This window comes from Glycine soja, chromosome 7, assembly GCF_004193775.1.
Source record: "Glycine soja cultivar W05 chromosome 7, ASM419377v2, whole genome shotgun sequence".
Lineage (NCBI taxonomy): Eukaryota > Viridiplantae > Streptophyta > Magnoliopsida > Fabales > Fabaceae > Glycine > Glycine soja.
In genome coordinates this window covers 15,271,383-15,299,082 of record NC_041008.1, presented here as the reverse complement: position 1 = coordinate 15,299,082, position 27,700 = coordinate 15,271,383, and the positions used below count along the sequence as shown (strand labels likewise).

At 33.4% G+C, this 27,700-nt stretch overlaps 4 protein-coding genes across 5 annotated transcripts; 2 read left to right on the top strand and 2 right to left on the bottom strand.

The window, feature by feature from the left end:
- Positions 1 to 5,638: 5,638 nt before the first annotated feature.
- On the bottom strand, positions 5,639 to 9,095 carry LOC114418892 (deoxyhypusine synthase). Of its 2 annotated transcripts, none has more exons than XM_028384434.1 (7): positions 8,812 to 9,095; positions 8,559 to 8,726; positions 7,395 to 7,613; positions 7,065 to 7,151; positions 6,706 to 6,811; positions 6,384 to 6,619; positions 5,639 to 6,055 (listed from the first exon to the last, which is right to left on the bottom strand). In XM_028384434.1, the coding sequence occupies exons 1-7, from the start codon at positions 9,022 to 9,024 to the stop codon at positions 5,978 to 5,980; spliced, it is 1,107 nt and encodes a 368-aa protein (XP_028240235.1). In that variant the 5' UTR covers positions 9,025 to 9,095; the 3' UTR covers positions 5,639 to 5,977. The 2 variants fall into 2 exon arrangements, with proteins under 2 accessions (XP_028240235.1, XP_028240236.1); XM_028384435.1 differs by having other exon boundaries at positions 8,559 to 8,722; positions 8,812 to 8,944.
- Positions 9,096 to 9,581: 486 nt separating this feature from the next.
- Positions 9,582 to 10,860, top strand: LOC114418893 (60S ribosomal protein L31). The gene is made up of 3 exons (XM_028384436.1): positions 9,582 to 9,691; positions 9,786 to 9,893; positions 10,406 to 10,860. Exons 2-3 carry the CDS (start codon positions 9,811 to 9,813, stop codon positions 10,683 to 10,685), a joined length of 363 nt encoding a protein of 120 aa, XP_028240237.1. The 5' UTR covers positions 9,582 to 9,691; positions 9,786 to 9,810; the 3' UTR covers positions 10,686 to 10,860.
- LOC114418891 (pentatricopeptide repeat-containing protein At3g14330-like) lies at positions 10,723 to 13,854 on the bottom strand. The gene has a single exon (XM_028384433.1). The coding sequence runs from the start codon at positions 13,392 to 13,394 to the stop codon at positions 11,442 to 11,444; it is 1,953 nt and encodes a 650-aa protein (XP_028240234.1). The 5' UTR covers positions 13,395 to 13,854; the 3' UTR covers positions 10,723 to 11,441.
- A 1,837-nt stretch (positions 13,855 to 15,691) lies between these two features.
- LOC114418889 (vacuolar protein sorting-associated protein 32 homolog 2) lies at positions 15,692 to 18,728 on the top strand. The gene is made up of 8 exons (XM_028384432.1): positions 15,692 to 15,860; positions 15,953 to 16,104; positions 17,011 to 17,110; positions 17,225 to 17,310; positions 17,404 to 17,495; positions 17,667 to 17,781; positions 17,922 to 18,117; positions 18,362 to 18,728. Exons 2-7 carry the CDS (start codon positions 16,033 to 16,035, stop codon positions 18,111 to 18,113), a joined length of 657 nt encoding a protein of 218 aa, XP_028240233.1. The 5' UTR covers positions 15,692 to 15,860; positions 15,953 to 16,032; the 3' UTR covers positions 18,114 to 18,117; positions 18,362 to 18,728.
- Positions 18,729 to 27,700: the final 8,972 nt, after the last annotated feature.

The window sequence follows — 27,700 nt, the reverse complement described above, 5'->3', positions numbered from 1 at the left end:
CAGAAAAAAACTAATCTCGGACTCATTAACCATTGGATCGTTGTGAAATTTGAGCACGAGGTTCGAAACTCATTTCTAAAAATTCCCATCGTTGGAAATTTTGAAATCATGTCCAAGCTGAGAGAAATACACTTCGCATCATAGCCTTTTCTTTTCCCGCAGAAACCCAAAACTGTCTCGGTAAAACTACGTTCCCTAATGCGTTCGAGATTCAGTTCCAAACATCTTTACTGTTGGGATTTGAAAAATAATGTTCATGGAGAGAGAAAAATGAATTGCACGAAGCAATACAAATGGAGGCTTCAATCTCTTCTCCTTCTCTCTGACGTTTGGAAATTCTATCAGAGCAATAAGAGGAAAAGCTTGAGGAATCACAGGAAATTGCTAGAGATGCCGCTATCACCGTTGGAATACACACATGAGCCCGTTTATAGGTAAGGGGTGAGTTTATCGCAATTGGGGTTAGAATGAACATGTGTAGGGATCCTTAGAGGATTAAATTAGGGTTTATTTTGGGATGTTTATTGAATTGCAATTTTTCCTTTATGATTATAAATACAATATTGTTGTGTTCTACGTACCAATTGATGTTCTGATGAGAATTGATTGTATAAATTGTTATGTTGAGATTATGAAATGGTGATTCAAATTGTGAGTATGTGATAAATTGAACATGTGATGAATGATGAAATACATGTGTATTGAGATGAGATGTGTGTATTGAGTTGTGAGCTATGAACTGTACAATCACACAATTGTAAGACCCTTTAAGGTCGACGAGTATTGTGATGGGATCCACTGTGGGAATCTGACGAGTTAAAATGATTTTGAAAACAATTGAGTAGTTGTGTGTATTGCATAGTTTATAGATAAAGTATATATGATTCATGAAATGTGATAACATGTTAAATTGAGATTATACCATTGTGATTGAGATCGAGTGTATGTTATAAATTGAGTATACACGTGATTGAGATGTGTGCATTGAGTTATGAACTATGAATTGTACAATCATACAACTATAAGATCCTTTAAGGGCGACAAGTTAATGCTAAGTCCCTTTTAGGGCGACGAGTTAATGCTAAGACCCTTTAAAGGCGAGGAGTTAATGCTAAGACCCTTAAAGGGCGACGAGTTAAAACTATTTTGAGAATAATTGAGCAGTCGTGTGTTTTGTGCAGTTCATAGATAGAACCTGTGTGCTAAAATGTTTTCTGGGTTAGACCTGAATCAGGAAGGAGAGGCCCTGACAGACTATTCGGAGTGTAGGCTTTGGGGGTCACCAGGTTTGAGTGCTCCTTTAAGCATGTGCCGATCCCACATGGTTGGAGCATTCTCGCAAAATAGCGTGACCCTGACTGATCTCCCTGTGATTTTACCTAGTGAGAGTGACCTGACTTACTATTGTGTGACTTGCCTTGTTATGTACTCTTAGGCGCCCGACGTGGTTTTTCACTGACATGGTACCACATTGCATATAGGATTGAATCTTAGTGTATATGTTGCATAATGTTTGTGTATTGATCGATATTGATTGACTTGATGACATTGTGTTTTGATCCTTGAGTATGTGAATGTTGTGAAAATGAATGAAATGTGTTGTGTTGTGATGTGATGTTGGGCGACAAAATGGTGAAATGATGTGAGCTATGTTCAAGTAAGTTTTATTTTGTTTATATGATATTTATACCTACATGTTATCTTGTTTCTCTCCATTAGTTAGTAATGTGATAACTCATTCCCTATGTGTTGTTTGTGTTTAGATCCTATGATGATCTTGAACTTTGTGTTCGGGGGAACAAATGATTAGGTGAATTGCTTTAAGGAACCTTGTGCTGAAGAACGTCAGGACACAATGCTCTGATAGGATGTGACATTGGGGGCATAAGTTTCTATATTAATTGCATGACGTTAGTCTATTTTATTTTACCTCACTAATTTAACAAAACAATTTTTTTTTTTGTAAATTGTGACAGTCTTGTTTTGAGCCGAATATATTTTTAATAAGCTTTATTTGATAATAGTGAAGTGAATGTGAACCTTTTATCCACGTGAATTTGTTTATTAATATATTTTTTTATATATTTTATTTATTTACATATATCTCAAGGTAGAGGGTGCCACACATAGCGCACAAAAAGGAAGATTTAAATTGTCTCGTCTTAACATTCTTAATTTCTTTTGTCTTATGTTGTTAACGTTTCTTTCAATTTGTATGCTAAAAGTCAACTCTGAGCACTAGGCGACACTAACAAATTGTACTTCTATAAAGATATGATGCAGAAAGTGTTTGTGGTCCCCTACTCTCTCTCTCTACATAGTAGCGATCTCATGTCAAGCGCCAAAGCTATTAGACAATGAATAGCTGAGATTTGTCAACGGATCAAACTATGAAGTCTACATAAAGCTTAAAGATGTTCGTGTTAAGGTTGTCGAATCACAAGATAATAGTCTGAGACAAAATGAACAAAGTGTTGAAACACTGTTAGTCTTATTGGACAAAAGAAACTTGAGTGAATCTTAGTTTTGCTAAGTTAGCGAGTTTCATTGTATTCAAGCCTATTGTGTAAACACTCTTTGAGTGATTAGAATATATTTTCTATCAAACATATATTATTTGGGAAAGTCATGAGTGACTTAGTGATAAAGAATATTTAGGTCTTAATCTCAGGGGTAGATTAAGGCTAATGTCAAGAGTGGCTCAGAGAGTACTTGTTGTAATCAGAAATAACACAGAGAATACTTGATTATAATCAAAGAATTGATTAGTTGAACCCTTCAAGGTTTGAAGGAGAACTGAGCGTAGCCCAAGAGCTGGGATGAACCAGTATAAAACCTTTGTATTTTCTTTACCACTTCTATATAACTAGTTATTTTCTATAAGTTACTTTTACACTATTGTATCCATGTTTTGTGAATTAGTTTTTAAGCACAACGTGATTTTGAACACCTTTGAAAGACTAAGTTTTTATCCATCACACTATTCAACTCCTCCTTCTAGTGTGTTTTAGATAATTCACTGACTATGCTCATCATCTGCTCGATGCAATATTTTTGTGATTGTCACCCTTAATTTCATCACTCACATTCCTCGTACAAATTTTCCATCCTTACCACTCCCTTCTATCCCATTTAAACATGTCATTGAATTTATCATGAAATAATTATAGTAATTAAAAAGATTAGAAAACCAACGTATAATTTGAATCTATTTTCAAATCTAAAAGTGAGAATGAAAAAATGTTATAGCAAGAATGGTTAGTATATGAGGATATAAAACTATATTCAATTTAGCTTTTAAACAATTAAAAAAAGTATATTGATTTTACTTTTTCTTATCCAAACTTCATCATTTCTTATTATTTTTTCCACTAATTCTTGTAATTTTTAATTATTTTTAAAAATTCAGAGAATACTTTCAAATTTTATAAATCTATAAAGTCCTTTCAAATCCTTTAAATTCTTATGATATAAATTCATTAAAATGTTGGATCAAGTGACCTCAGAATAATTAAGAAGGGGGGGGGGGTGAATTAATTATGAACTTGTCTTGACTAATTAAAAATCTATCATTCTTAATGTTACTAGATTCAATTAGGCTTTTACAACTAAGTTAAGAAAGTAAAGAACAAAAATAGAAACTTAACCAAAAGTAAAAGCGATAACTAAAAGTGCACAACGAAAATTAAAGAGTGTAGGGAAGAAGAAGACAAACACAAGATTTATACTAGTTCGGCCACAAAACGTGCCTACATCCAGTCCCCAAGCAACCTGCGGTTCTCGAGATTTCTTTCAACCTTGTAAAATCCTTTACAAACCAAAGATCCACAAGGGATGTATCCTCCCTTGTTCTCTTTGAAAAATCAAGTGGATGTATCTTGCACTTGAACTGATCCACAAGAGATGTACCCTTTCTTGTTCTAAGTATAACAATCCCCAAATAGATGTACCCTCTATTTATACCACAAAGGATATACCCTCCAATGTGTTGGGTGCAGCCTGCAAATGAAGGATCTTATGACTTTGCCTTCATTGATGCTGACAAGGAGAACTATGTGAACTACCATGAGAAGCTTATAAAACTGGTCAAGATTGGGGGGCTACTTGTATATGACAACACACTGTGGGGTGGACGCGTTAGCTGGCCTGAAGACAAAGTTCCACCACACTTCAGACCAGGGAGGGACGCAGCAATTGAATTTAACAAAACAATCACAAACGATTCTCGTGTTGAATTTGCTCTTACTTCCGTAGGGGATGGTCTCAATATTTGTAGGCGCATTGCTTGAACTTTTGTGTTAGTGCTCTGCTCTGCTATTATATATTTGTATTTGTATTTGTAGTAGCCACCTGAAAAAACGTTGCATTTTGTGTTCCTAATAAACTTTTGGTTTCATGTTAAATTACTACAAGTTAGTTTCATTTAGTGCTTCAATGGAGAAAATTAAAACCTAGGGCCTTGTGTTTCAAAACTTTTATAGTAAAACTTAATATAAAATTCTCAAGCGAATAAAAAAGTTGCATGAAGTTTGTTTTTTCTTAGATTAGTTAATATAAATTTCTTAAAACAAAAGTACAATTTTTAACCACTTCATCTCTATTATTTTGTCTTAGAGATGCTTGTTAAATAGTTTACAGAAACTAAAGCTTAATAGAGGAACAATCTTTGCCCTGACATGGCCTTAAAAAGAGAAAAAATAAAATCGTATATTGCCATCGAATCCAACAGCACAGCATGAGAGTTTTTGAAGCATTTGCATGAATAAAATGTACAAAGTTTCATTTTTGGTTATGTTTAAGCCAGTGTCATAAAAACCGGCCGGTCTGGACCGGCGAGCTATTGGATCGGAGATGCACATGGCATGGCCCAGTGTGAACTGGGTGGTTTTAGCAGAAACCGGTGACCTGGTCGGGTTTGTAAACCCGGACTGGGTTGAACCTGTTTACTTTTTTTGAGAGGTGGTGATGCGCAAGTGATGGGTCACCGACGGTGGTGGTGGCGGCGCACCAACCAAACACCATTGCCACCCACCACTGTGCATCCCAACTCAACCACCGTCGGTGATGGAGCAGGCTGCGGTATGCGTCGCTGTTGCTATCTTGAGAGAGATTGGAAAGTATTTTCATTCTTCTTTTTTTTTCTGAATTATTCTTTCTTGTCTATTTCTTCTTCTCTTATTTTAGAATTAGTTAAAAAGAAACTAAACAAATAATTATTTTAAATTATAAATTATATCAAACTAAATGAAAAATATTTTCTAATAGTATATTATTTTTGCTCTTTATTTTTTCCACTTAGTTCACTATTTATTCTTCTTGTAGTCACTTTTATTGATAGTAATAGGCTAATAGCTTCTGAGAATGAGTATTATATATATATATATATATATATATATATATATATATCGAGTCAAATTGGATCAACTAGAAGTCCATCGTTTCGATAATTGATTCATTGTTTTGACCAGGTGAGTGACCATACCAGTTTTCATAACATCGGTTTAAGCTAGTTTGCACGTAAAATTTTAGTTTCAAACTCCTTATCACCGTACCAAAAAAATCATCATTCAATCAATTTGGAAATAAAAGCAAGCGTTATTTAAACTAGACTTCGGGATGCAACGGTAACAAACTGCTATAATTCACAGAAAGGAATTAGTAACTAAAACTTTTTACCAACATGAAATGCAGCCATCAGTTGGAAAATATTAAAAATGCCATATATGATCAGTTAGTTTTCTTAGCCTTATTTTCCCTAAAGATATTAGTACAATGATCCTCACATCTATAATTCCTGACTTCCTCACTGACAGGATTAATGGATTACCTTTGAATGGTCAAAAAGGTCTCCACTGCTAAGAGGAGCTTAGGAATCAAATGATAGTCAAATTGAACACCAATGCCGAACTTGTCCATCAAGATCCTCAAACACACACAATTAAAATGAACTTCAGAGTAAATTCATCTTTAACCTTCATCAATGGGGAGGTTTCACTCTTGAAGCAAACGTTTCAGCAACCAGCAGAGGAAATGCTATTGTTGCATCACAGTGTACCTGATTTAATGTAACAAAAAGACATTTAAGGGTTATATGTATTGCTGGGTGTTTGGTACCATTTTATATTTCATGTGTATGAGTAGAGTGGTTGAGTTATCAAATATTTATTAATTGCTGGTTTTATAAGAAGCCCATCAAATGTAACTTTCATATAATTGCTGGTATTATAAGAATATTTTGGGTCTCCCTAAGCCCATCCTTACAGCATGGCTACAATTATGTAATAAAAAAACTCATGATCCTTAAGCAAAAACAACAGTATGCATGGCAAAAGTTAAAGAACTATGACAAGGAAACCAGTTGTGAAAGTTTGCATAGGATGTACCTTAACAGTCTGAGCAGAGTCTCGTATCTTTCCCCATGAAACAGCTTCATCTGGACGAGCTCCAGAATCACTCCCATCATATTCTTGTGCAGTATTGATAAAAACAGCATAGTCTGCACCATTGCGCATCATATTGGCATTGCAAATGTGATGTTTTGGAAGGCCACCTCCTAAAATTATCATTCCGGTCTTCCTGGGACTTGCATGTACTGCTTCACCGTTCATTGCCCTTATATCTGTTGTATCGCTAATTATTTAGCTATGGTTCTTGATTTTTCAAAATTATACATGCAGTAAAAAGTAGAAAGAAAGCAGAAAAAACCTTGCACTATGTCCACAATCAGACCAGGATTGCGGAAGGAATGGAAGTACAGCATGTCCCCCAATGAGCCATCAGTTAAGCCCGGACAGAAAACTGGAATGTTGTTCTGGAAAATATCTTAAGAAATGTTATCAATATTATATTGTAAACTGTATTCTGAAATCCAAACTGTTCAGTAAATCTTAAGATTGAGACAAATGACGACATAGCATTTTGTATATACTATATAAATGCCACAAGAAATATGCACAACAACAGTAGAATAATGAGAAAAGAAACTATGATAAAGATACAAATCAGAAACAGATTAAAGGGAATAGCATAATTTACTATAAATCTAAGGTTGGTCTCATTCTTGCCTTGTATGCCCAGTAAAGGTAAGAGCTTTCATTTTTTATTTCTTTTCCCAATCGAGCTATTAACTTAGATGGTGTCCACAACACATTCTGCAAAAAAAAAAGGGTCAGGAAAAAGGTTACAAGTGAAATCTAAAAAAAGAACCTGCTACATAAAAGGTTTGTCATTCAATCGTGCTAAAAGTTATAGTTTAGTTTGATTTTGGTTAGCACAAAATTGACATGAATTAGAAGTAATACAACACATAAATAATGTGACTCCAGGCGTTCCACAAAAACAAAACCATGTAAATTATCTAATGCATTGAGCAGAGAAGTTCAAAAATAAAATACCTCATTATTTTGTTCCCCCAACATCTGATCAAAGATAGGAATAATCCAGTCCTCAAATTTGCAATAGTTGTCATTCGGGACCAATAAATTACCAATCCGATTCAACCCTTTTGAGCGCAGATATGCTCCAGGCAAAGAGAAATCTCCTTTATATGTTGGTGCCAGGCACTTTATAAGATCTTCTTCAATGCCACCTGTAGTTGTAACAACTACATCAACCTGCAGATTGTGGAATAAATGCAACAAAATTCAATAACATCATTAAGCATATATACCAATGAGACTTCAAAAAGGGACACAATTCATATATATATATATATGATGCAATCTGTCAAGATGAGATATCTCAGCCTTATTATTGTTTACCTTTCTATATGAAAATATACATTTGCTCACAAGAAAGTTATTTTGCTACTTTTCTTGCTAGATAAAAGTAATAACTTATGAAAAGGGTGAAAAAGAGAGGCTCAAGAAGTATCGGTATCAAGAGTCATTGTCTAATTGGCATATTGTATCTGGTCTCTGATGCTTGTTTCTAACATTTATATGCTTTGAGTGGAAAGAACATCTTTTAGTTTATCTTTTCACCCCTATTAGTCTTATTTATGCTAATTCAGCTACTATGTATCGATTAGGTTCACCATACCAGGGGCTGAGATGGGACTCCAGGTCCGTCTTCTTATCGACTGTGCTAAATATGTTACATCTCAAAGCATAAAAAAATGCAGCAGATATTGGCCTTGTGTACATATCTCATATTTCATCTCCTGATGGTAATGCAGTTCAAAGGATGGTCACTTATTCCAGTGAAGCACTTGTTTACAGGATAAGAAAACATTTGCCAAGTATGCTAATTGTAATAATTAGTCAATTTGTTTTTTTTTCTTCCCTTTGATAGAAAGAGCAATACACGTTAAACTCTTATTCATAAAACTGATTAAATCAATCTCAGAGAGAGAAAAAAAAAAAAAAGAACAACAGGCACCCAGCATATATATACAGGGACAGGAGCGAAAGTAACTAACACTAAAAAAAAAGAGACTGAAATTACAATTAGTGCGTGCATAAATACTTGTATGAATTGTGTCCCTTTTTGAAGTTCTCCTACCAAAAGGAAGTTAAGACAGATAGATATATCTAACAAGGGAAGGGAAACTAACTTACCATGCGATGCTGAAGAAGAAACCTCACAGTATCTCTAACACCAGAAGAAATAAGATTAGAAGTGAAACCCAGAAACACTTTACACGTCACAGATTTTCGGTACTCCAAATCCCTCTCTTGGTCACTGCAATCCTCAGCTACGGGTTCATCAACTAGCCTCCAATCTAGCTTCAATCCAAATATTCAATTTTTATAACGAAAAAATCACGTGAATATAAAGAGATGGGGGTTAGAGAAGAGAAAACAAACCAACCATTTGATTAACGACTTGGATGGCATCACCGAGGTTGGAAGCTTGAAACCCAGTTGTGACCATGGAGCTGAGTAGCAACGGATAATTGACGCCGCGGTTGAAATCATAGCCCTCAATCTTAACACACTTTCCATCAAGGCTTTCTGATTCTTTGAACACGGTTGAGTGAACTGAGGCTAACACTTCTTCTTCCTTTCCCTTTGCTTCCCCCATTGTTCTGTCTGTCTCTCTCTTCTTCTCACCACAAAACAGAGACAGACGGTGTTTTAAGTTTTAACGTTTGAGCCATGTTGTTTTGTAGTATTGGGCCATAAATTTGACCCGTGTTTATTTTATGGGAACTATTATTTACACTACCAAATCTGCTATCTGCACACCCACGAGGGCTTCAAATATTTTTTTTTTTCGAAATTACCCTTCCCACGGAAATTTAATTATATTGAAAAAGTCAACAATGAAATCTTATTTCTGTTGTACACATGGGGTGAAAAAAAATAATGCAATAAAAATACAATTCTATCGTACATTATACAACAACAAAAATAGGGATGCTCGATCTTGATGAGGCAAGGGGCTACGTGGATCGATGATGAGTTGCACGGGGAGGAGTGGAGCGATCTGGGTTGGGGTGGGGGCAATGCTTTGTAGGAATTTGGTGACTGAGCAAAATAGGAATTTCACAAAGGTTGGTAGTTTAAAAAACAAATATGGTAGCGGGAATAGTTGTTCCCTATTTTATTGGGCCTTTACAGTTGACCCGTTATTTCTAACAACCCAGGCCCATTAGGGTTAAGGTGACGTTATATTAGAGCGGAGACTCTTTCCTAGGTTCTCTGTTGAATGTAGAACGCTGCTGCCGAAACCCTTCCCGATCCCTAAGGTGTGTCTTTCTCTCCTATTTTTTCATAAACTACGTAGGTTTGGTTGCATGATGTCATAATAATGTAATTTTGTGATTTGTGATTGTGTTGCAGGTAAGTGAGTAATCGGTGGTTGAGAATGGTGGAGAAGGCGAAGGGTAGGAAGGAGGAGGTGGTTACCAGAGAGTACACCATTAACCTCCACAAGCGCCTCCATGGCTGGTAATCTATTCACCTTCTTCTTTATACCATGTTCTCTCTGCTATTTGTCTAATTCAACTAACCCCCATTCTTAACGCTTCAATAATCACCCTATTAACAACTTAATTGTTTAGTACTAAAGTGTTATAAATTGTTAGTAACCAACCCTAGCTAAGTTGAGCTGTATACACGTTTCTATGGATCTGAGTTTTTTCGTGGCTATAGAATTGAGATTAGGAACCCTAGCAAACAGGACAAAAGTTGTGCAGTTCTTTTCCTAGTGATTGTATTGATTAAAACGCATAGCTCAAGTCACTTTTGCAGCCTTTAGCTTTCAAAAAAAATATTCCATGAGTTCCTGTTTTGTGATATATCGGGCCATTGATATGAAATTTGTGTTTATTTTGATAGAAATGAATGGTTTCATATTCCTTTTATTTATTATACTTTGTGTCTTTTGATTGCTTTCATGTTTTGGTTCGAGAACAGTAGTCTTAGTGGTTCTTGTTTGGTTTGTTGTTGTCTTAAAACAGCACATTTAAGAAGAAAGCTCCTAAAGCTATTAAGGAGATAAGGAAATTTGCCCAAAAGGCCATGGGGACCAATGATGTGAGGGTGGATGTGAAGTTGAACAAGTTTGTCTGGAGCCAGGGAATCAGGAGTGTTCCAAGGAGGATTAGGGTAAGAATTGCTCGCAAGAGGAATGACGATGAAGATGCCAAGGAAGAGCTATACTCTCTTGTCACCGTTGTTGAGATTCCTAAGGATGAGCTCAAAGGGTTAGGCACCAAGGTTATTGATGATGAGGATTGATTTGTATTTGTTTGAACCCTGGAGACATATATGTAGGTTTTTTGTTTCTGCAATTCAGTCTTGTTTTTCTAGGTTATCAAATTACTCCTAATTTTGTTGGGTTACTTCGAATTTTGTTGAGACATAATGTGGCTTGATAATATCAATTTTAGTTTCTGCCCCTGCAGTTTGTTTATGCGTTTGTGCTATTGTGGAAGAACAATGATACTTAGGATATAAGAAAAATACGATGGTAAACATGGAATGAGGACGGTGATGTAGGTTTCTTTTTGTTTTTTTTTTTACCTGGGATAATAGCATTGTGTAAGAACAATTATACTTGGACACCCTTTAATTTCCAATAGCATGTGAGGATTGCCCACTTAATTTCACATCACCTTGTCATACCAACATTTTCTCAATTATTTCTTTATCTCACTAGCTATCAAATATGAGAGCATATAAGGCATGCTTAAAATCATTTTTGAATGCGGAAAACATTTGAATGAAATATAAACCGAACAAAATGACGATTAGCAGTTGTATGAGCAGTGTCAGATGAAAGTTATAAGGTAAAGATCTGGATCTAGTGTTTAAGCAACTAACCATTGCCCACATGTTGAGTTGAAAGTTTACACTTACCTGGAGCTTGAGTTTGTGTAAAATTTATTTCTTTCATTTGAAGCCGAAATTATTAAGCGTGAACTTATCACCAATGTAAAGTAGTAACTTTGAAAACGAAGTAACAAATGATTTTTTTCATCATGGTGTTGTCGTTCACCAATAATCCTTACAAGAACAAGAGCCATTTTCAAAATGATGGAACCTGTTTGTGTCTCTTAATACAATTAGTCTCCTTGTAACCTTTGAAACAGCCTTCATCCAGGAATGACAGTCAACACAAACCCGAAGATTCTTGGTGATTCTAATTGGCATTCCAGCACCAGTGTTGATTAGTGCAAAGACAGCAGCAAGCCGTTCACTGTGCTCACAAACCCATACTGCTTTCATCTCTTCATTTATATCGTGGAGAACAACACCCGTGTTAGGGACATATCCCAAATTCTTAACGGCCTTTGACAACTCGTTCCAAATTTTCTTATACTCAGCAGAACAACGAAAATCAGAGCTCCCTCCGGCAACAAATGTATGAATCTTATGCTTTATTTGTATCCAACTACATCCGGCATCTTTCTTCATTCCTGTCAAGGCCATCATTTCTCTAACCCTCTTCACATCTTCCCACATCCCTGCATTTGCATATATGTTTGAAAGCATCACATAATTTCCCGGATTGTTAGGTTCAATCTCAAACAATCGCTCTGCAACTACTTCAGCTAGAGCAACATTTCCATATAGCCGGCACGAGTTAAGCAATGACCCCCAAATGCTGCCACTTGGTCTCATTGGAATGTTCTCTGCCACGCTTAATGCCTCATCAAATTTCCCTGACCTGCCTAATATGTCCACCAAACAGGCATAATGCTCTAAAGATGGTTGCACCCCAAAATCCTGCATCACATTACTAAACAACCTTTTCCCCTCACTGGTGAGTCCTGAATGGCTACAACCGGACAGCAAGGCAACAAAGGTAATCCCATTTGGTTCAATGCCATACCTTATCATTTCATCAAACAAACACAAAGCTTCATGTATTTGACCATTGATTGAAAATCCAGCTAGCATTGTATTCCATGAGGTCAAATCCTTGCTGTGCATTCTGTCAAACACTTTTTCACAATAACCAATTTCTCCACATTTGGCATACATGTCCATCAATGAGTTTAGCAAAGGCACATCAGCATTCTTCCTAGACTTTAGAATCTGCCCATGTATCTCCTTGCCACTATGAAGTGCAGTAACTTGAGCACACACCGGCAACATGGTTGTAAGAGTAATCCAACTGAACCCCATTCCTTCTCTCTGCATAACTCTGAAAGCAGAAAGTGTCTCAAATACTCTACCTTGACCAGCAAAACCAGCAATTAAAGTGTTCCAAGACACAACATTTCGTTGAGGCATTTCCTCGAACACCTTTAAGACCTCATCGAAGCACCCAATTTCCACATACAACCCCAAAAGCGCGTTGTTCACCACTTGATCAGCTTCTCCAACATCATGCTTCACAATTTGGGCATGGATTGCTCTGCCAACCAGCGCATTATCCAAATCAGAACACGCCTTGAGGGCCATGGAAAACGCGAAATTCCCAGGCTTCACACAGCATGATAACATGTCACGGTAAAGAAGCAAAGCTTCATGGGAGAACCCGTTTCTCGAATACCCAATAGCCATAGCTACCCACACAGGTTCTTCTGGGGGTTTCTCATCGTCAATTTGGAACACGCGACGAGCCTCGTTGACTCTGCCACAAACAGAGTATAGCGTGATGAGCTTGGTCTTCAAAGTGGGGTTCTCCAAGACTCTGTTTTGAGAACGAAGCAAGTGCAAGTGGAGTTTTCGGCCATGTTCCAAGGACCTTCTGGATATGCAAGCGTGGAGGAAGAGAGAGATGCTTTCTTCTTCTTCTTCTTCTTCAATGGGTGTGGGCTTCGATGATTCGATTAGGCGAAGAGCTTTGTCCAAATTGCCCCATTTGCACAGAGATTTTAGGGTTGAGTTAAATGGTGTTGTTTTGAGTTTGTGTGTATTTGTGGTTCTGGGTGTGGAGGTGGCGGTTATGTTCGTTTTGACGGTTATGTTGGTTGGAAGAGAAATGGCGGGGAGCATGATGGAGACTGAGACAGTGAGGAAAGAAAGGAATCTAAGTGGTAGTGTGAGTTTTTTAAGGTTAGTTTGGAGACTCCAATGAAGGTGTCGAACTCTGAAAAATAAGAAAAAAAAAAAATTGAGTATGTGGCCTGAGGGAAAGATCTGGATTTGATTCCCAGGTAACACATTCTTGTATAGAGGTGAAAAAACTTTTAAGTGTGATTAGATGTCAGATCCAGAATTAATTTCAGAGTTAGCATGAGAAACTGAAGCTTGTTCAGCTCTAGCATCAATTTTATCCTTTCAGTTTTACACTGCATCAATGTGTGATGTGTTTTGTTACTATCAATTTGCTGATTTGTTTTAGAATTGAATTGGCCAACAAATTAAACTCAATTCAATTCTAAAACAAATCAACACTGACACAAAAGGGTCTAAGAAGGGTTATTTCTTTTCTTTAGGGGTCTTTGTTTATTTGCTAATATTTGCTAGTCTTACCCTCTTCGGGATTTATTTAGATCCAATACTTCTTCTCTTATCCTTTTCCAGGTTGCTTTTGGGCCCAATGGCCGAGTCTGTTTTGATTTATGCAGCTAGAAAATTCAAATTGGATATGTGGTTCATTTTTTATTTTGTGGAGCTTTACATCTATTTCAGTAAAAATGTGAGATAGGAGACAAATTGAATATGTGTTTTTTTTAAAATTTTATTTTGGGGAGCTTCGCATTTCTTGGATTGCAACCAAGAGCACGTTTCAAGATAAAAATACATATAGACATGGGAGTGGGGAGGGTAAAGAAAATGACAGTATATTTGGTTAAAGTTGGGATAGTAATATTGAGAATGTGTGAGGAAAAGGAAAGTTTGGATAGAGATTAGAGAGGGCATCCTTAAGTTTATCCACAAAGGCACTAATCCCCTTTTTCCTTAACATCAGATATTCAACGCCAGTTTGTCTTAAGAACAAAGGCGAATGCGTCCTACTTGTTTATTTGTCCCCATTATCAACTGCTTCCATATATACAAAAGAAGGAATTTCTTCGACACTACCAATATAATATGGAGTTTGATAAATAATATAACCTTGGTTTCTCTGCTCTTATGGACACCTCCAAATAAACAAATAATTAACTTGAGTAGAGTTTGTATTCGTAATTTAATAAACTTTTTTGGTATTTTTAAAACAAAAGTTATTAGGTCAGTTAAAAGGTCATGATAAACATTGCAGTTTTATATTGATAATAATATAAATTTGATAATGTTTAATTGAAGTGAGAATTTCACTTTTTAAACTGTGTATTTTAATTTATAATATATAAGTATATTAATTCCACTTAAAAAAGTATATTAATTTAATTTTTAATTGTGAAATTTATTAAGTAATTTTGCATTATAAATTACGATATATAATTTGAAGAGCAAGACTCTTATCCTCTTTATTTTTCAATTAAACACTCGGAATATTATTTTTTTTATCTTATTTGGGGATGCATTTTACACACTACACTGAGAATTAGCCTGTTTTTTAAAAAATCATCTAAAACTACCATTTTATTTAAATCTAATGAAAAAAAATCTACAAATAAGAAGCCAATTAATTGAATTCTCACTCTTGAGAAGTGCTCATTTTAACATTCAATCATGTTTTACATAAAAATTACTTCCTATAAATAATTTTTATGATAAATATTTGTTTATGTCATTCATATATTTTTCGTTGATAAAATTTAATTTTAGTCCAATGTAATTAGCTAATGTTTAATACATGAGTCATAAATCCTGATAAAAAAAATACTTGAGTGATAAATTATTTTGCTCTGTTCTTCAAAACACTCCTAACTCTCTCTCTATATAGAAAATATTATAGGAGATATCCTTTCATGAAAATTTAATCTCTTATCTTTCGATTTATCATTCTCGTTTTATTTTATTAAAGAAAATTCTAATATTAAAATGAAAATTAGTCAATATTATTAATAAAATTAGTAAGAAACAAGAATCTACTTAAATATAGCTTAATGTAACAACATCCCAGTGAAGTTTGTTAGGATGATGGCTCATGCTATTGCAAGAACATCCATTGATCATATCTTATGTCTTCTCCTTTTGTTTTTTTTTTTGTTGTTGTTGTTTTTAAGTTTACTTTATTGTATTGTTGATTTGATTATGAATGAAGTAATCTAAGTCTCTTTAGGACTTAAATATAGAAAAACTCAAATTAACTTAGGGTGATAAATGGATAGGAAAAAGAAGAAGCTAATGCGCGCCACGTGGAGGGGAAGAAGAGACAAGGAAAGATTCTTGGACTTCGAGGATGCTTCTTCAATTCCTTTCCTTCTTTCTTCACTTTGAACACCAATACAACACGCCTAAGCCAAACCCAAATCCACCGCTCTTTATTTTCGTCTTTTCTACCCTTCCCGGATCCCAATCCCTAATCTTTCTACCACTCTCACTCCAAAAATCTCTAATTTTTTCATCTGGGTTCGTTCTTCCTTTCCCCCTTTTCTCTCTCTTTCTTTTTTGTTTGTTTGCGCACTATCATATCATTGGTTTCACGATTTTGATCGTTTCAGGAAGATCGGTTGACGAATCGAGGATCCGATCGCTTGCGAGGAACTAGGGTTTCAATCGATCGCATCACACACAAACAATCATGTTTAGCCGGATGTTCGGTAAACCTAAACAGGAAACCAATGCTGTTGCCACTTTGGACAAGCTAAACGAGGTCCACTATTCTATTCTATGCTCTCATCAATCAGTTATACTTTTATATTTCCCTCTTAGTTGCTATCAGACTTGTCACCAATCGCCATGACAGCTGCAAGGTCTCGGATTCGAGCCTTGTGGATGGAAAAAAACATGGTTGGGAGGGGAGACCTACTAAATGTTGCCAGTCTGGTTTTCCGGTAAAGATTAGTCATCAGCAAAGTTGGTGGATAGTGTGTACAAAAAAAAAAAATCTCCATGGCAACTCTGCTTATTAACTTTCAGCTAGCTGTTGGATTTGGATTATTTTATTACTTACATAAACTCTTTCAATTATTAGATATATCAATTATGAATTTAAATCACAATATATGACTGATTCATGGAATTCCAAATGAGCTTTTGTTTTGACTGATTTTTCATTGAAGGCTTCCAACTCTCATCAAATATGGTTTTTCATTACATAGCTTATTAAGTTTGTCAAAACCTTAGTCATCAGATAGAGGGTATTTGTGTTCACACTGTTAGTTGCTTCCTTATTTCAGTACACAATTTTAGTCTTGTTTTTTTCTTTAATTCAAGATAGAGCATGTTATCGATATGGTTATATCGATCTAGGTATGTAATAATTTTCCTTCATAAATGGGTTATTTGCTTGCATGTTGTGACTTGTGAGTATTGAATAACAAATCACGTTTTCTCCCAATTAAACCTTTAGTCAATTGATTTCATATGATTGTTGAAAATATATATTTTTTTACATAGTATCTCCAGAATTATCACACTAGTTGGCAGAATATTATTGCAATTCTTCTGAGTCATGGCTCGGTATGGTGGCCAAGTGTTAGACTGATGTTTATAGCAGTAATATACACTTAAGAGAGAATTTCCTCAAACTGAATGTTTTTTTCTTTGAATCATGTAGACACTTGAAATGCTGGAGAAAAAGGAGAAAGTGCTCCTTAAAAAGGTGGCAGCGGAAGTTGAAAAGGCCAAAGAATTCACAAGGGGGAAGAACAAAAGGGGTAGGTTACTGAACTCATGGGTATTTGTTCTAGAGAATATCTTCAGAGTGCTTTTTTTTAATATCCAATTTTCACTTATATCGTGGTATGTAATTTGAGTTTTATTTTATGCAGCGGCAATACAATGTCTGAAGAGGAAGAGGTTATATGAACAGCAAATAGAGCAGCTTGGAAATTTCCAGTTGCGTATTCATGACCAGGTGTGAAAGCAATTTTGTAAATAGTAACATTTTGAAAGATGGTTTAGTTTATTGAGAATCTTTTGTATCTTATGATGTAAATTTGTGTTACAGATGATATTGTTGGAAGGTGCTAAAGCTACCACTGAAACAGTAGATGCATTAAGAACTGGAGCAGCTGCTATGAAGGCTATGCAAAAAGCAACGTATGTAGTGGAGTGCTATTTATGTTTTAAAATATTTAGTGATTAGTGATTTAACTCATTAACATTTTCTTGTATTTCTTATGTCTCAATATCATGCTCTGACTTATAATATTTATTCAACTGTTGGTTGTGATTTATGATACTATTGAGTTGGAACATTTTCTTTTTCAGGAATATTGATGATGTTGACAAGACCATGGATGAGATCAATGAACAGACCGAGAACATGAAACAGATTCAGGATGCATTGTCAGCTCCAATTGGTGCAGCTGCTGATTTTGACGAGGTCATCTTCTTGGTTTATTTTATTTCTGCTATATAGGTTGCAAACAAGATATTCATATCTTTAGATTGTAGTACAGTAGTAGTGTTCTAGAGCACCAATGCATGTCCAAGAGGATCATTTTGAAATTCTTTTCCTTTCAGGACGAATTGGAAGCAGAACTTGAAGAATTGGAGGGTGCTGAGTTGGAAGAACAGCTTCTTCAGCCAGCAACTACAGCTCCTGCAGCCCCAGTGCAGGTCCCAGCTGGGCGCCAACCTACTCGCCCAGTTCCTGCAAAGCGAACTCCTGAAGAAGATGAATTGGCAGCTTTGCAGGCTGAGATGGCACTTTGAGCAGGTGCCTTTCCTCAGCTGTAACACTATCAATTTGTATTGTTATTTGTGCATTTACAATGGTAGTTAAATGATATGCGTGCTCCATTTTCACAGTGGAATGTCCAACAGTTGCACAATTTAGTTCTCGCTTGTATGATGTATCATAGTTTGAAATGAACTAACCTAAGATAACTTGTGAGCGGAAGTATGAAAATCTTATTTTAGGCTGTTCTTATTGGTTTTGCCTCTGGCTTTGGTTAAGCCAGAATTTTGCTGGCATTTTTTGTGTGCATGATGCGTGGCTTCAATGAGGAATTGTAACCACTATTACGTGGATTCCTACTCGCTTATCTGTGAAATTATTGAGCTGGCCAGAGGATGTATATAAAAGGTGAAAAAAAAAGGATCATAAAAGTCGTTCAAAACTTATTTACTATTATTTTGGATGAGTTCGAACCCCCCTTTCCATTATACGTAACAATTATTGATGCATTTGGCTATCTTATATTTTATGTGGTCGAGTTTAACATGGTCAGTTTAATCAATGTATATCTTAAACATGCTACAACGAAGTATAAGGAATAAGAATTTGGTTAGCCAACATGATTGAGTACTGAATTTTGTTTGTCTATACTATAGGAGGATTTACAAGCTGCACTGCCACTGTCAATGTAAACTGTTATTTTCTTTATTTATTTTTTTGGTGGAAAAACTGGGGCAAGCCCCAAGCAACACTAAGAACCGCACGAAACAGCAGTCGAGTTACATCAGCTAAAATAAGAGCTGAAAGAAGAAACAACATCAAAAACAGAAATGTTATCAGGTAAAGTCTGGCCAACATTGGCCAGGCCGGTTAGCTTTTCTCAGGGTGTGAGACCACGCCATTAAACCTCCATCCAAAACTAGGTGATTGATATTCTGGATGATACTCAAACAGGGATGATGACTTGGGTAACCATTAATTAGAGTCAGATTCTATAATAAGGTTCTTGAATCCCTCCTCCCAGGCAATGATCAAACCAATATAGATAGTCCAAGATTCTGCATGAAGCACAAAACAGTAATCAACCTTAGCTGCAAAACAAAACAAAACATCTCCACTGTGATCTCTTTGTAAACCACAGCTGCTTCTTTCAAATGGTCATTCACAGAGGCATTACAATTAAGCTTTAACACCCCTGTAGGAGCCTTGTTCCAGCAGATACGTGAAATTAGCAACACAGATGGCGATGTAAGCGAAAACTGATGCTGCAACTTAGGCTATTTTTCTTTATATAATTAATGATTTAAGTAAATAAGATATTTTTCTTGTTAGTTTTTCTGATCTCAAGCAACAGCGCACAGGACTTTTCACTGGCCGCCCTCAGCAATGGCCTAGAAGGGTAGAAAAGTAACATACAGCGTTATGCGGACCTTAGTTTTTAACTGTATTTTCCAGCAGTGTTAGCTTATGACTTTACCATAATGGTGAATACTAGTGGGTTGTGACATTACACTTTGATTTTGGGGATATTTGATGAATTCTATCCCGTAACCAAAGAATATTCATTTGTATATATAAAAGTAAACTTCACTTCAACTTTTAAGAGTCATTAGGTTAAAATTTTAATTTTATAATTAAAATTTTAATTTTATAATAGTCGTTGACGGTTCATATGATTCAACGTTGATGGAAGATTATTAATTTTAAAAAATTAATCTTTTATATATATTTTTTATAAAAAAAATTATGATTGAATGTCTTTATTTATTATTATTTTTATTAAATAGACATAGAGAAAACTAATAAAATATGAGATAATATAGCTATTCTTTTTAGTATTTGTTCTTACTTCTCCATTTTTCTATCTATTTAATAAAAAGTTACACTACTTTAATTTTAATAATAATGCATTTAAAAATTATTACATATCTTTAATAAAAGTTAGTCTCATATCTCAAGAACTATTATTATGATTATGTGTTATAAAATTAGACTCATCTTTCATAATTTTAGAGTCAAGTTAATCATTTTATATTATTATATTTTTATCTTATTAAGATGTTAATAAATATGAAATATATATTTCATAAGAAAATATTTGATAAATTACTTTAATAAATTATAATATTTAATATTTTTATTTTATAATGATAATAACGTTCTAAAAAAATTGACACTCAATATGCTTAATTTTAAAAAATACATATAATACTTAAAATTTTTTTCAATCTAAAAGATTGTTATCCGTTAATAGTTATTTGTTAAATATTTTATGATGCACATGTTTAATAAATTTTAATTTAAATAATTATAAATTTATATTTATTATTTTTCTTTTGAATCCATACATTCATATAGGTGTTATTATTACGATGTGATGTGATGTTAGATTTAACATCGGGGATAATCTATTAAAAATAAAAGTGAAAGAGTGGGAGTTTAAATATATAAAATTAGGTAGATAAAATAATCGATTTCAATATGTTTGATATTTTTAAAGATGATATCTACTTCATTAAAAATATAATTAATCTTTTTACTCAATTTTAACATAATATTAATCATTTTAAAAATGTTAAATTTATTTATTTAAATATTCTTTAAATAATACTAAAAACACAAATAATATTAAACACACGTGAAGAAAAATCATACTTTAATCAAACCGGCACCTGGAAAAACATTTGAGACCTGCCAGAAGAGTGCTTTTAATTTTTTTTCATACGGCAATAAGTTTAATTTATGTCTCAACGCTGTAGTCATGATACTCAAAAAGTCAATTGCAAATTAACTTCTGCCTCAAGATGGTGCCAGGAATGTCCAAACTTAAAAAAAAAAACGCACTAAATAGAAGATAATCATAATTATGTTACGATGATGAATGCTACTAGTGGTGTTGGTGAGTTTCTACACCAACATTTTTTGTTTTAGCTTATGTAATAGGTGTTGGCGTGGCTATGCCAAATTGCCAATCAATTCTAGCATTTCGAGAAATGATAAATACACATATTATATTTCATGGAACAAATGTGGAGATAAAACAAAATTATAGGTTGTAATATCAAGATATTCTACACCCCCTACCCCTATGCGGAGATGAAATAAACCACTTTGATTTAACCATATTCCTCATTTTAATATCCCCGTTTAAAGAGTTTGGTTTATTGTCATACCCTTGGAATGTCAGCAACCAAAGATGAATTTAACACAATGCAAGTTGTGTTGTGGATACCACGCCTACAACAACCCTCAAAAGCAAAAAGACATGAATAGCAAAAAGTAAAAGTTGCTTATTATTCAACCCAAAACCCTAACCCACTTTTTCTTTTATTTTTATGTGAGCTATCGGTGTCTATGATCAGCCGCCAAGCAACTAGGGAATTTTGCCAAAATTCGTTGACAAAGAGGTTTCTAAGTGGTGTGCAACCAGAAAAATAGGTTTGACAACAGATTACTACTATTTTCATTTAATGAAAATAACTAATTTGCGGAAATAAACAGATAGAGATGGACGAAAACTCAGACACATACATACACATAATAAAAAAGAATTTCATTGAAAGAATAGAGTTGAAGAAATAAATACAACAGAGAAGAAAAACATAGTGAATAGATGAATGGGTTAATGGATGATGTAAGTAAGGACCAGAGCCAACAGCATTAGCACATAGGCAATTCCTTGGTCCACTGCTATCCCTGCAAACAAACCCAATTGCCATTGAGACATAGCAAATTAATTAATTATCATGAGACATGAAAAGGGAAAAAAAATATTAAAAAAAACTAATTAAGGATAATAATTTTGAGAAGGGATAGGAATAGGATAGGATACCATACCATCACTTGTGGGTGCAGGGGCAGGAGGAAGGACCTGAGCATTGATGGAAGGTGCCACATAAGCCAAAGCAAGAGCCACAATGGACATCACAAAAACCTGAACTTTCAACACCTCCATTGCAATTTCACAACACAACCAACCACACTCTGAATTTTGGATGTGGCTGAAGCTAAGGTTGATTGGTTTATAAGGAGGAGAGAGAAAAAAAAAACACTGAAGATTGCTTTGGTTAAGAGAATCTTGACAAAGCTGAAGCCACTCTGGCTAGCAATATAAGTCATGAGAACAAGGCCTACCAGCCGTTGATGTTTGCCACGTGTAGGGCCAGCATTGCCTGCACGTTATACAGTCTAGCTGTGGAGTAGAGAATCGGGTAAAGTCCAAGCAATGAATGATGGAAGGATGTGTAGTTTCTTTTTTTCTTTTTTGTTTTTTTTTTCTAACATGTTCATATCAGCTGCCAGTCTGCCACATGATTGATTTGTCAGTCAAATATGTACAACTGTCTTCCGTTTCAGTTTTTCAAATTAATTAATTAAAATGTGAGTTTTCATCCTAAGCTAACAAGTTAAGTTGTTTTTTTTCAAACTTCTAAGTCCTAAGACAACCGTTACCTTGGACGGCTCCTATTGACTTGGTCTTCATGCGGTGGGGCCGCTAAATGCACACAATCATATTATCAGTAACTTATAATAGTCAGTTTTTTTTTTTTAACCATTGGAGTGCAATTTTCTGGGATGGAGGTAGTATTTAAGTTATTTTTCAAGAGAGGATAAGTCTTAATAGATACTCTGAGTTAGAAGCTGGGGCACCAATTACCTATATCACCAATTACAATTTTTATTTTTTTTAAATCGAAGTAGTAAATAATTTTACACTACAGTGTGACTTTTTTTTTTTTTACGACTTGTCGTAAGTTTTTCTTAATGGATTACAACTTCAAAGTCCTAATTTTTTTCATGCTATTTTTTTGTATTTTTTTTTAATTTTTTAAAATTATATATAATTTTATTTATTTAATTATCAGATAAATATTTTAGTTTTACTTATTATTAGTTTTATTTAATATGTTGTATAATTTTTATGGTTTTATTGAATATGTTATATATTTTGTTAATTTTTTATTTAAAATATATTATATTTTTTAAACATTATCTTATTTAATATATTTTGTATATTTAAAATTTAGATAATCTTTTAATAATGTTGCTAAATTTTATTTTTTTAAAATGAAATATAAAGGTAACTTAATGATATTTAATATTTTTTTAATATTTTTTTTATTTTAAATATTTAAATTTTAAAAACTAAATTTGAAATACTAAATTATTTCATGTTGTTAATAGTAAATTTATGTACACAAAATAAATAATATTATTTCATAAATTATAACTTAATATTAGTAACAAAAAATTTTAATATTTGGTTTAAAATTTTAGTTTTTAAAAGTTAAGTATTTAAAATATAACAAATATTTTAAAAAAATATATTAAATGTCATTAAGTTACCTTTATATTTCATTCAAAAAAATAAAATTCAATAACATTATTAAAAGATTATCTAAATTTTAAATATAAAAAATATATTAAATAAAAAAATATAATATATTTTAAATAAAAAACATTAACAAAATATATAATATATTAAATAAAACCATACAAATATACAACATATTAAATAAAACTAATAACAATTAAAATTAAAAATATTTATTTAATAATTAAATAAATAAAATTATTTATAATTTTTTAAAAATTTAAAACAAAACAAAATACAAACAAAAAAATAGCGTGAAAAAAAAATTACGACTTTGAAGTCGTAATTCATTAAAATTACTACTCTAAAGTTGTAAAAAAATTACACTGAAATCATAAAACCAATTAAAAAAAATTAAAATCATAACAGAAATTGTAACACATGTCACAACTTAACCCCTTTTAGAAAATAATTTAAATAATACTCCCATTTGAAAAATAGTAAAACAAAATTGCACCCAATAGGTAAAAAAGCCTTGATAATCCCAATAGTCAATAATAAACCGTGCATAACTACACAAGTTAAATAATATTTTTTTAATTTAATCACTATAATTATAATTAAGATATTTGACTTTCATATTATATCTCAATTATCTTCACAACCTTCAATTAAGACCATTGGTTACTTAATAGAACTTAAGTTTTTTGTCCTTTTCATAAACTATAGAAAAATAATTAATAGACACTTGTGTCCTAAAGAGAAAAAGAGATAGAAGAGCGAGAAATATATATATATATATATATATATATATATATATATATATATAAAATAAGTATTATGACTACAGAAAGAAAGAGATAAAAAGAAACATGTGTGTTAATAAAATGTGTATAATTGAGAGTGATTCATGTATCCTCTGTTAAAGATGACTTTTAAACGTAAAAAATGTTTTTCCCTATTAAATATCCAAAAGGAAAGGAGGCGTCAAAGGAGATGCTGATTTAATTTGAAAAAGCTTTTCCCCCTTCCCCGATGATTGGTTGTCTTTCTTTACTGTCCCTTAGCTCTTAGCAGTTAGCATCTGCCTAGGTGGGTGCAATTGGCATTTTATATTTAAAGTTCTTTTTGGGAACCAAAGCAACAGAAATGCCAAAACTGAGGATCAAACAATCGGAAGCGACGAAAATTTCGGTGTGTTAGTTAAACAACTTCCAAGTGGCCAGGTCGGAAAAAACTAACTAATCAGTGAACAAAGCAAATGTCATTTTATTAGACCACTGATGAATGAAAATCAGGAGCATGACACAGACAATAATAATTCGTGGAAGCAGTGCCGTACAAATGAAGCAATTTAATGGGAAAAAATCTTGTAATTTTAATAAATTCAAAATTTATCTCTCCTTTTTATTGTCTCGAATCCACATATTCATCTGGGAAGAAATAGACACAAAATTTGATTATGACTTGTAATGATCCCGAAGGGTCAATTTTAGTTTCACACAAAGAAATCGTAAAATTTCATTGGAAATTTACATTTAAGAACAAAACTCAACCACATTTTATTAGGTCGCTTCAAGGGGTAGTACTCATAATCAATACAGCAAGAGAGAGAAGAAAAGAGAATAACAAGCCATTTCTGAAGATGTCTTTGACAATGCTCAACTTTGCATTTTAATTGTCAGTGTTTGAGAGAAGCACGGCAACCAGCAGTAGGAGTAGAGTAGGCCTTAAGATAGGCCAAGTAATTAATCAGCAACTGCTTTGAGTAGGACAGGTGCTAACTCCAAATTGTCAAAAATCATCTGTTATACCAACCTGTATGGAGACAAAAGGTACAAGACATATAAGAAACAAAGAGACGGGGATAGACAAATTTAATGTCAAAAATAAAGGGGCTATATTTTAACTGAGAAGATGCAGAAAAGAATGTTTAAAGTGGCGAGCTTTCTAATGTTACTAAGTTATATCATTCCATCATTCATGTAGCTATTTCACAGCTAAAGGGAACCTTGACAATAGTGCCTTGGAGGCTTTTTGACCAATGTGCACCTTCTCTCTCCAGCAAATTCTTAAAGTACATCACTTTTAGAAAAAATTCCTCAATGGCATCTATTTCATTTTTTATAGGGGAGTCGGGTTTGGGCACCCCGACCTCCTTACGTGTCCTTTTTTTTTAATTAAATATTATATTATATAAAGATATTTTTAATTACTTTTAAAATTATTTAATTACTAAATTATTTTTTTAATATTGATGAAATTAATTTTTTTATTAACAAATTGATATTATAGAATTTAACTATTTTTTTACATTATTTAATTTATTTGAGATATTTTTGGTTGAATATTTGTTTTAAAATTTAAATTTTGTATAATAATATATTTATTTTGGAAAAAAATTTAAATATTAAATTTAATTATTTTACTAAATATAATTAGTTTGTTTATGTCATTAGATTTAATTAAAAATGATAAAACTAAAACTTTTAACAATTTATTTATAAGAAAATATTATACTGCATTATCAATAAAATATTTAAATAATGACAATTGGCTAAAGAAAAAAAATTTAAGATCAGGATATCGTAAGACAATTGTTTCTGCTATGATCATGTTGCCGATAAAGTCTACATTTTTTTTCTATTTGCTCTTTCATGTTCGTCTTCGTCCATCTCAGTGGGAATGCGAGTTGAAATGGGACGACCATTTGTAGTCTTCTTTCTCCTTGGATCAGGACCCCACTGATCTCCTTCATATTCTTGTCACATTGATTTGTGTGACAGTAAATCAAAGGAGTTGTCGTAGATGTGCAAAATGTGTTGTAAAGTGAATAACATCGACACATAGGTCATGGGATCAACATTGACAGACTTACAGGCAGCCATGACGTGAGAACATGGTAAATGTTTAGCCTGATATTCATCACAATCACACTTTTGGGATTATAACTATGATTTGGACCCTTGCAACTATGCTTAAGTGCCCATGTTCTACATTTTTTTTCAAATTATGTCGAACACATTAATGATATTCGTGACTCATTTATTTTCTATGATTTGAATGTCAAAGAATTCAAAAAAAAATTATTTCGTGCACCACTTCCATGGAATAACACCTCAAAATACAAGTACAAAATAAAAAAAGCTATGATTTGGACCCTTGCAACTATGGTTAAGTGTCCATGTTCTGCATTTTTTTTCAAATTATGTCGAACACATTAATGATATTTGTCACACACTTTTTCTATGTTTTGAACATCAAAGAATCCAAAACAAATTATTTCGTGCACCTGTTCCATGGGATATCACCTCAAAATACAAGCACAAAATAAAAATAAAAAAACTATGATTTGGACACTTTTTCCATGGTAATAACGTCAAAAAATCCAAAAAAAAAATATTCGTGACACACTCTGCAATCTTCACAAATCAATTTTTTTTTTACTTTGAAATTATAATGGACTTCTGCTGCATCAATTATCAAGGATAAATCACAGTCGAAATTGACAACAATCAACAATTTGCACAGGTCTCTAAAAAAATAAATGTCTCACCAGTAAAACTGACATGACATGGACTACTCAATTTTTTTTTCACTCTGATAATTATAATGGACTTCTACTCCATCAATTACCAGAGATAAATCACACTCAAAATTGACAACACTCAGCAATTTGCACACGTCTCTAAAAAAATAAATGTCGCACTAGTAAAACTGACATGACATGGACAACTTAATTATTTTTCATTCTGATAATTATAATGGACTTTTGCTCCATCAATTAACAGGGATAAATCACAGTTGAAATTGACAACACTCGGCAATTTGCACACGTCTCTAAAAAAATTAATGTCGCACCAGTAAAACTAACATGACGTGGACAACTCAGTTTTTTTCACTCAGTTGTTTTTTTCACTCGACAATTTGCACATTATGGACCCTTGTAAATATGCTTATATGTTCATTTACCCGTTCATCAAAATGCACAGTTAACTAGTGACTCACTCAACTATAACCAAACTCTATAAATACCACTACAACTAAAGACATTCATAACAATTTCAAATTTTCATCTTAATCCCTACCATAATATATCACCTAACTGCATATGTTTGTGTTTACTATGACGGCCAAATTTGCAATACTAATGAGGGCACCACCTTCGTTAGTAACAACACAAAAACTTTCATGGTCGACAAGGTCATAACCTTTACACAATTGCTTGAACTTGTTCACCAAAAACTAAACATTGACCCAGAACAACACATCCAACATCTCCACTTTCGGTGCCCTATATTTGAGTCA

Bases quoted from the DNA above. Each gene is read 5' to 3' on its own strand.
- LOC114418892 (XM_028384434.1), bottom strand. From the start codon at position 9,024: ATGGGGGAAGCAAAGGGAAAGGAAGAAGAAGTGTTAGCCTCAGTTCAC. The intron at 7,152-7,394 runs GTATTTTATTTT...TTTTTTTTGCAG, and splicing joins TGGGGGAACAAAATAATGAG to AATGTGTTGTGGACACCATC. The intron at 6,056-6,383 runs GTACATCCTATG...ACATTAAATCAG, and splicing joins ACTCTGCTCAGACTGTTAAG to GTACACTGTGATGCAACAAT.
- LOC114418893 (XM_028384436.1), top strand. From the start codon at position 9,811: ATGGTGGAGAAGGCGAAGGGTAGGAAGGAGGAGGTGGTTACCAGAGAG. The intron at 9,894-10,405 runs GTAATCTATTCA...GTCTTAAAACAG, and splicing joins CACAAGCGCCTCCATGGCTG to CACATTTAAGAAGAAAGCTC.
- LOC114418891 (XM_028384433.1), bottom strand. From the start codon at position 13,394: ATGCTCCCCGCCATTTCTCTTCCAACCAACATAACCGTCAAAACGAAC.
- LOC114418889 (XM_028384432.1), top strand. From the start codon at position 16,033: ATGTTTAGCCGGATGTTCGGTAAACCTAAACAGGAAACCAATGCTGTT. The intron at 17,111-17,224 runs GTAGGTTACTGA...TATTTTATGCAG, and splicing joins AAGGGGGAAGAACAAAAGGG to CGGCAATACAATGTCTGAAG. The intron at 17,496-17,666 runs GTATGTAGTGGA...TTTCTTTTTCAG, and splicing joins AAGGCTATGCAAAAAGCAAC to GAATATTGATGATGTTGACA.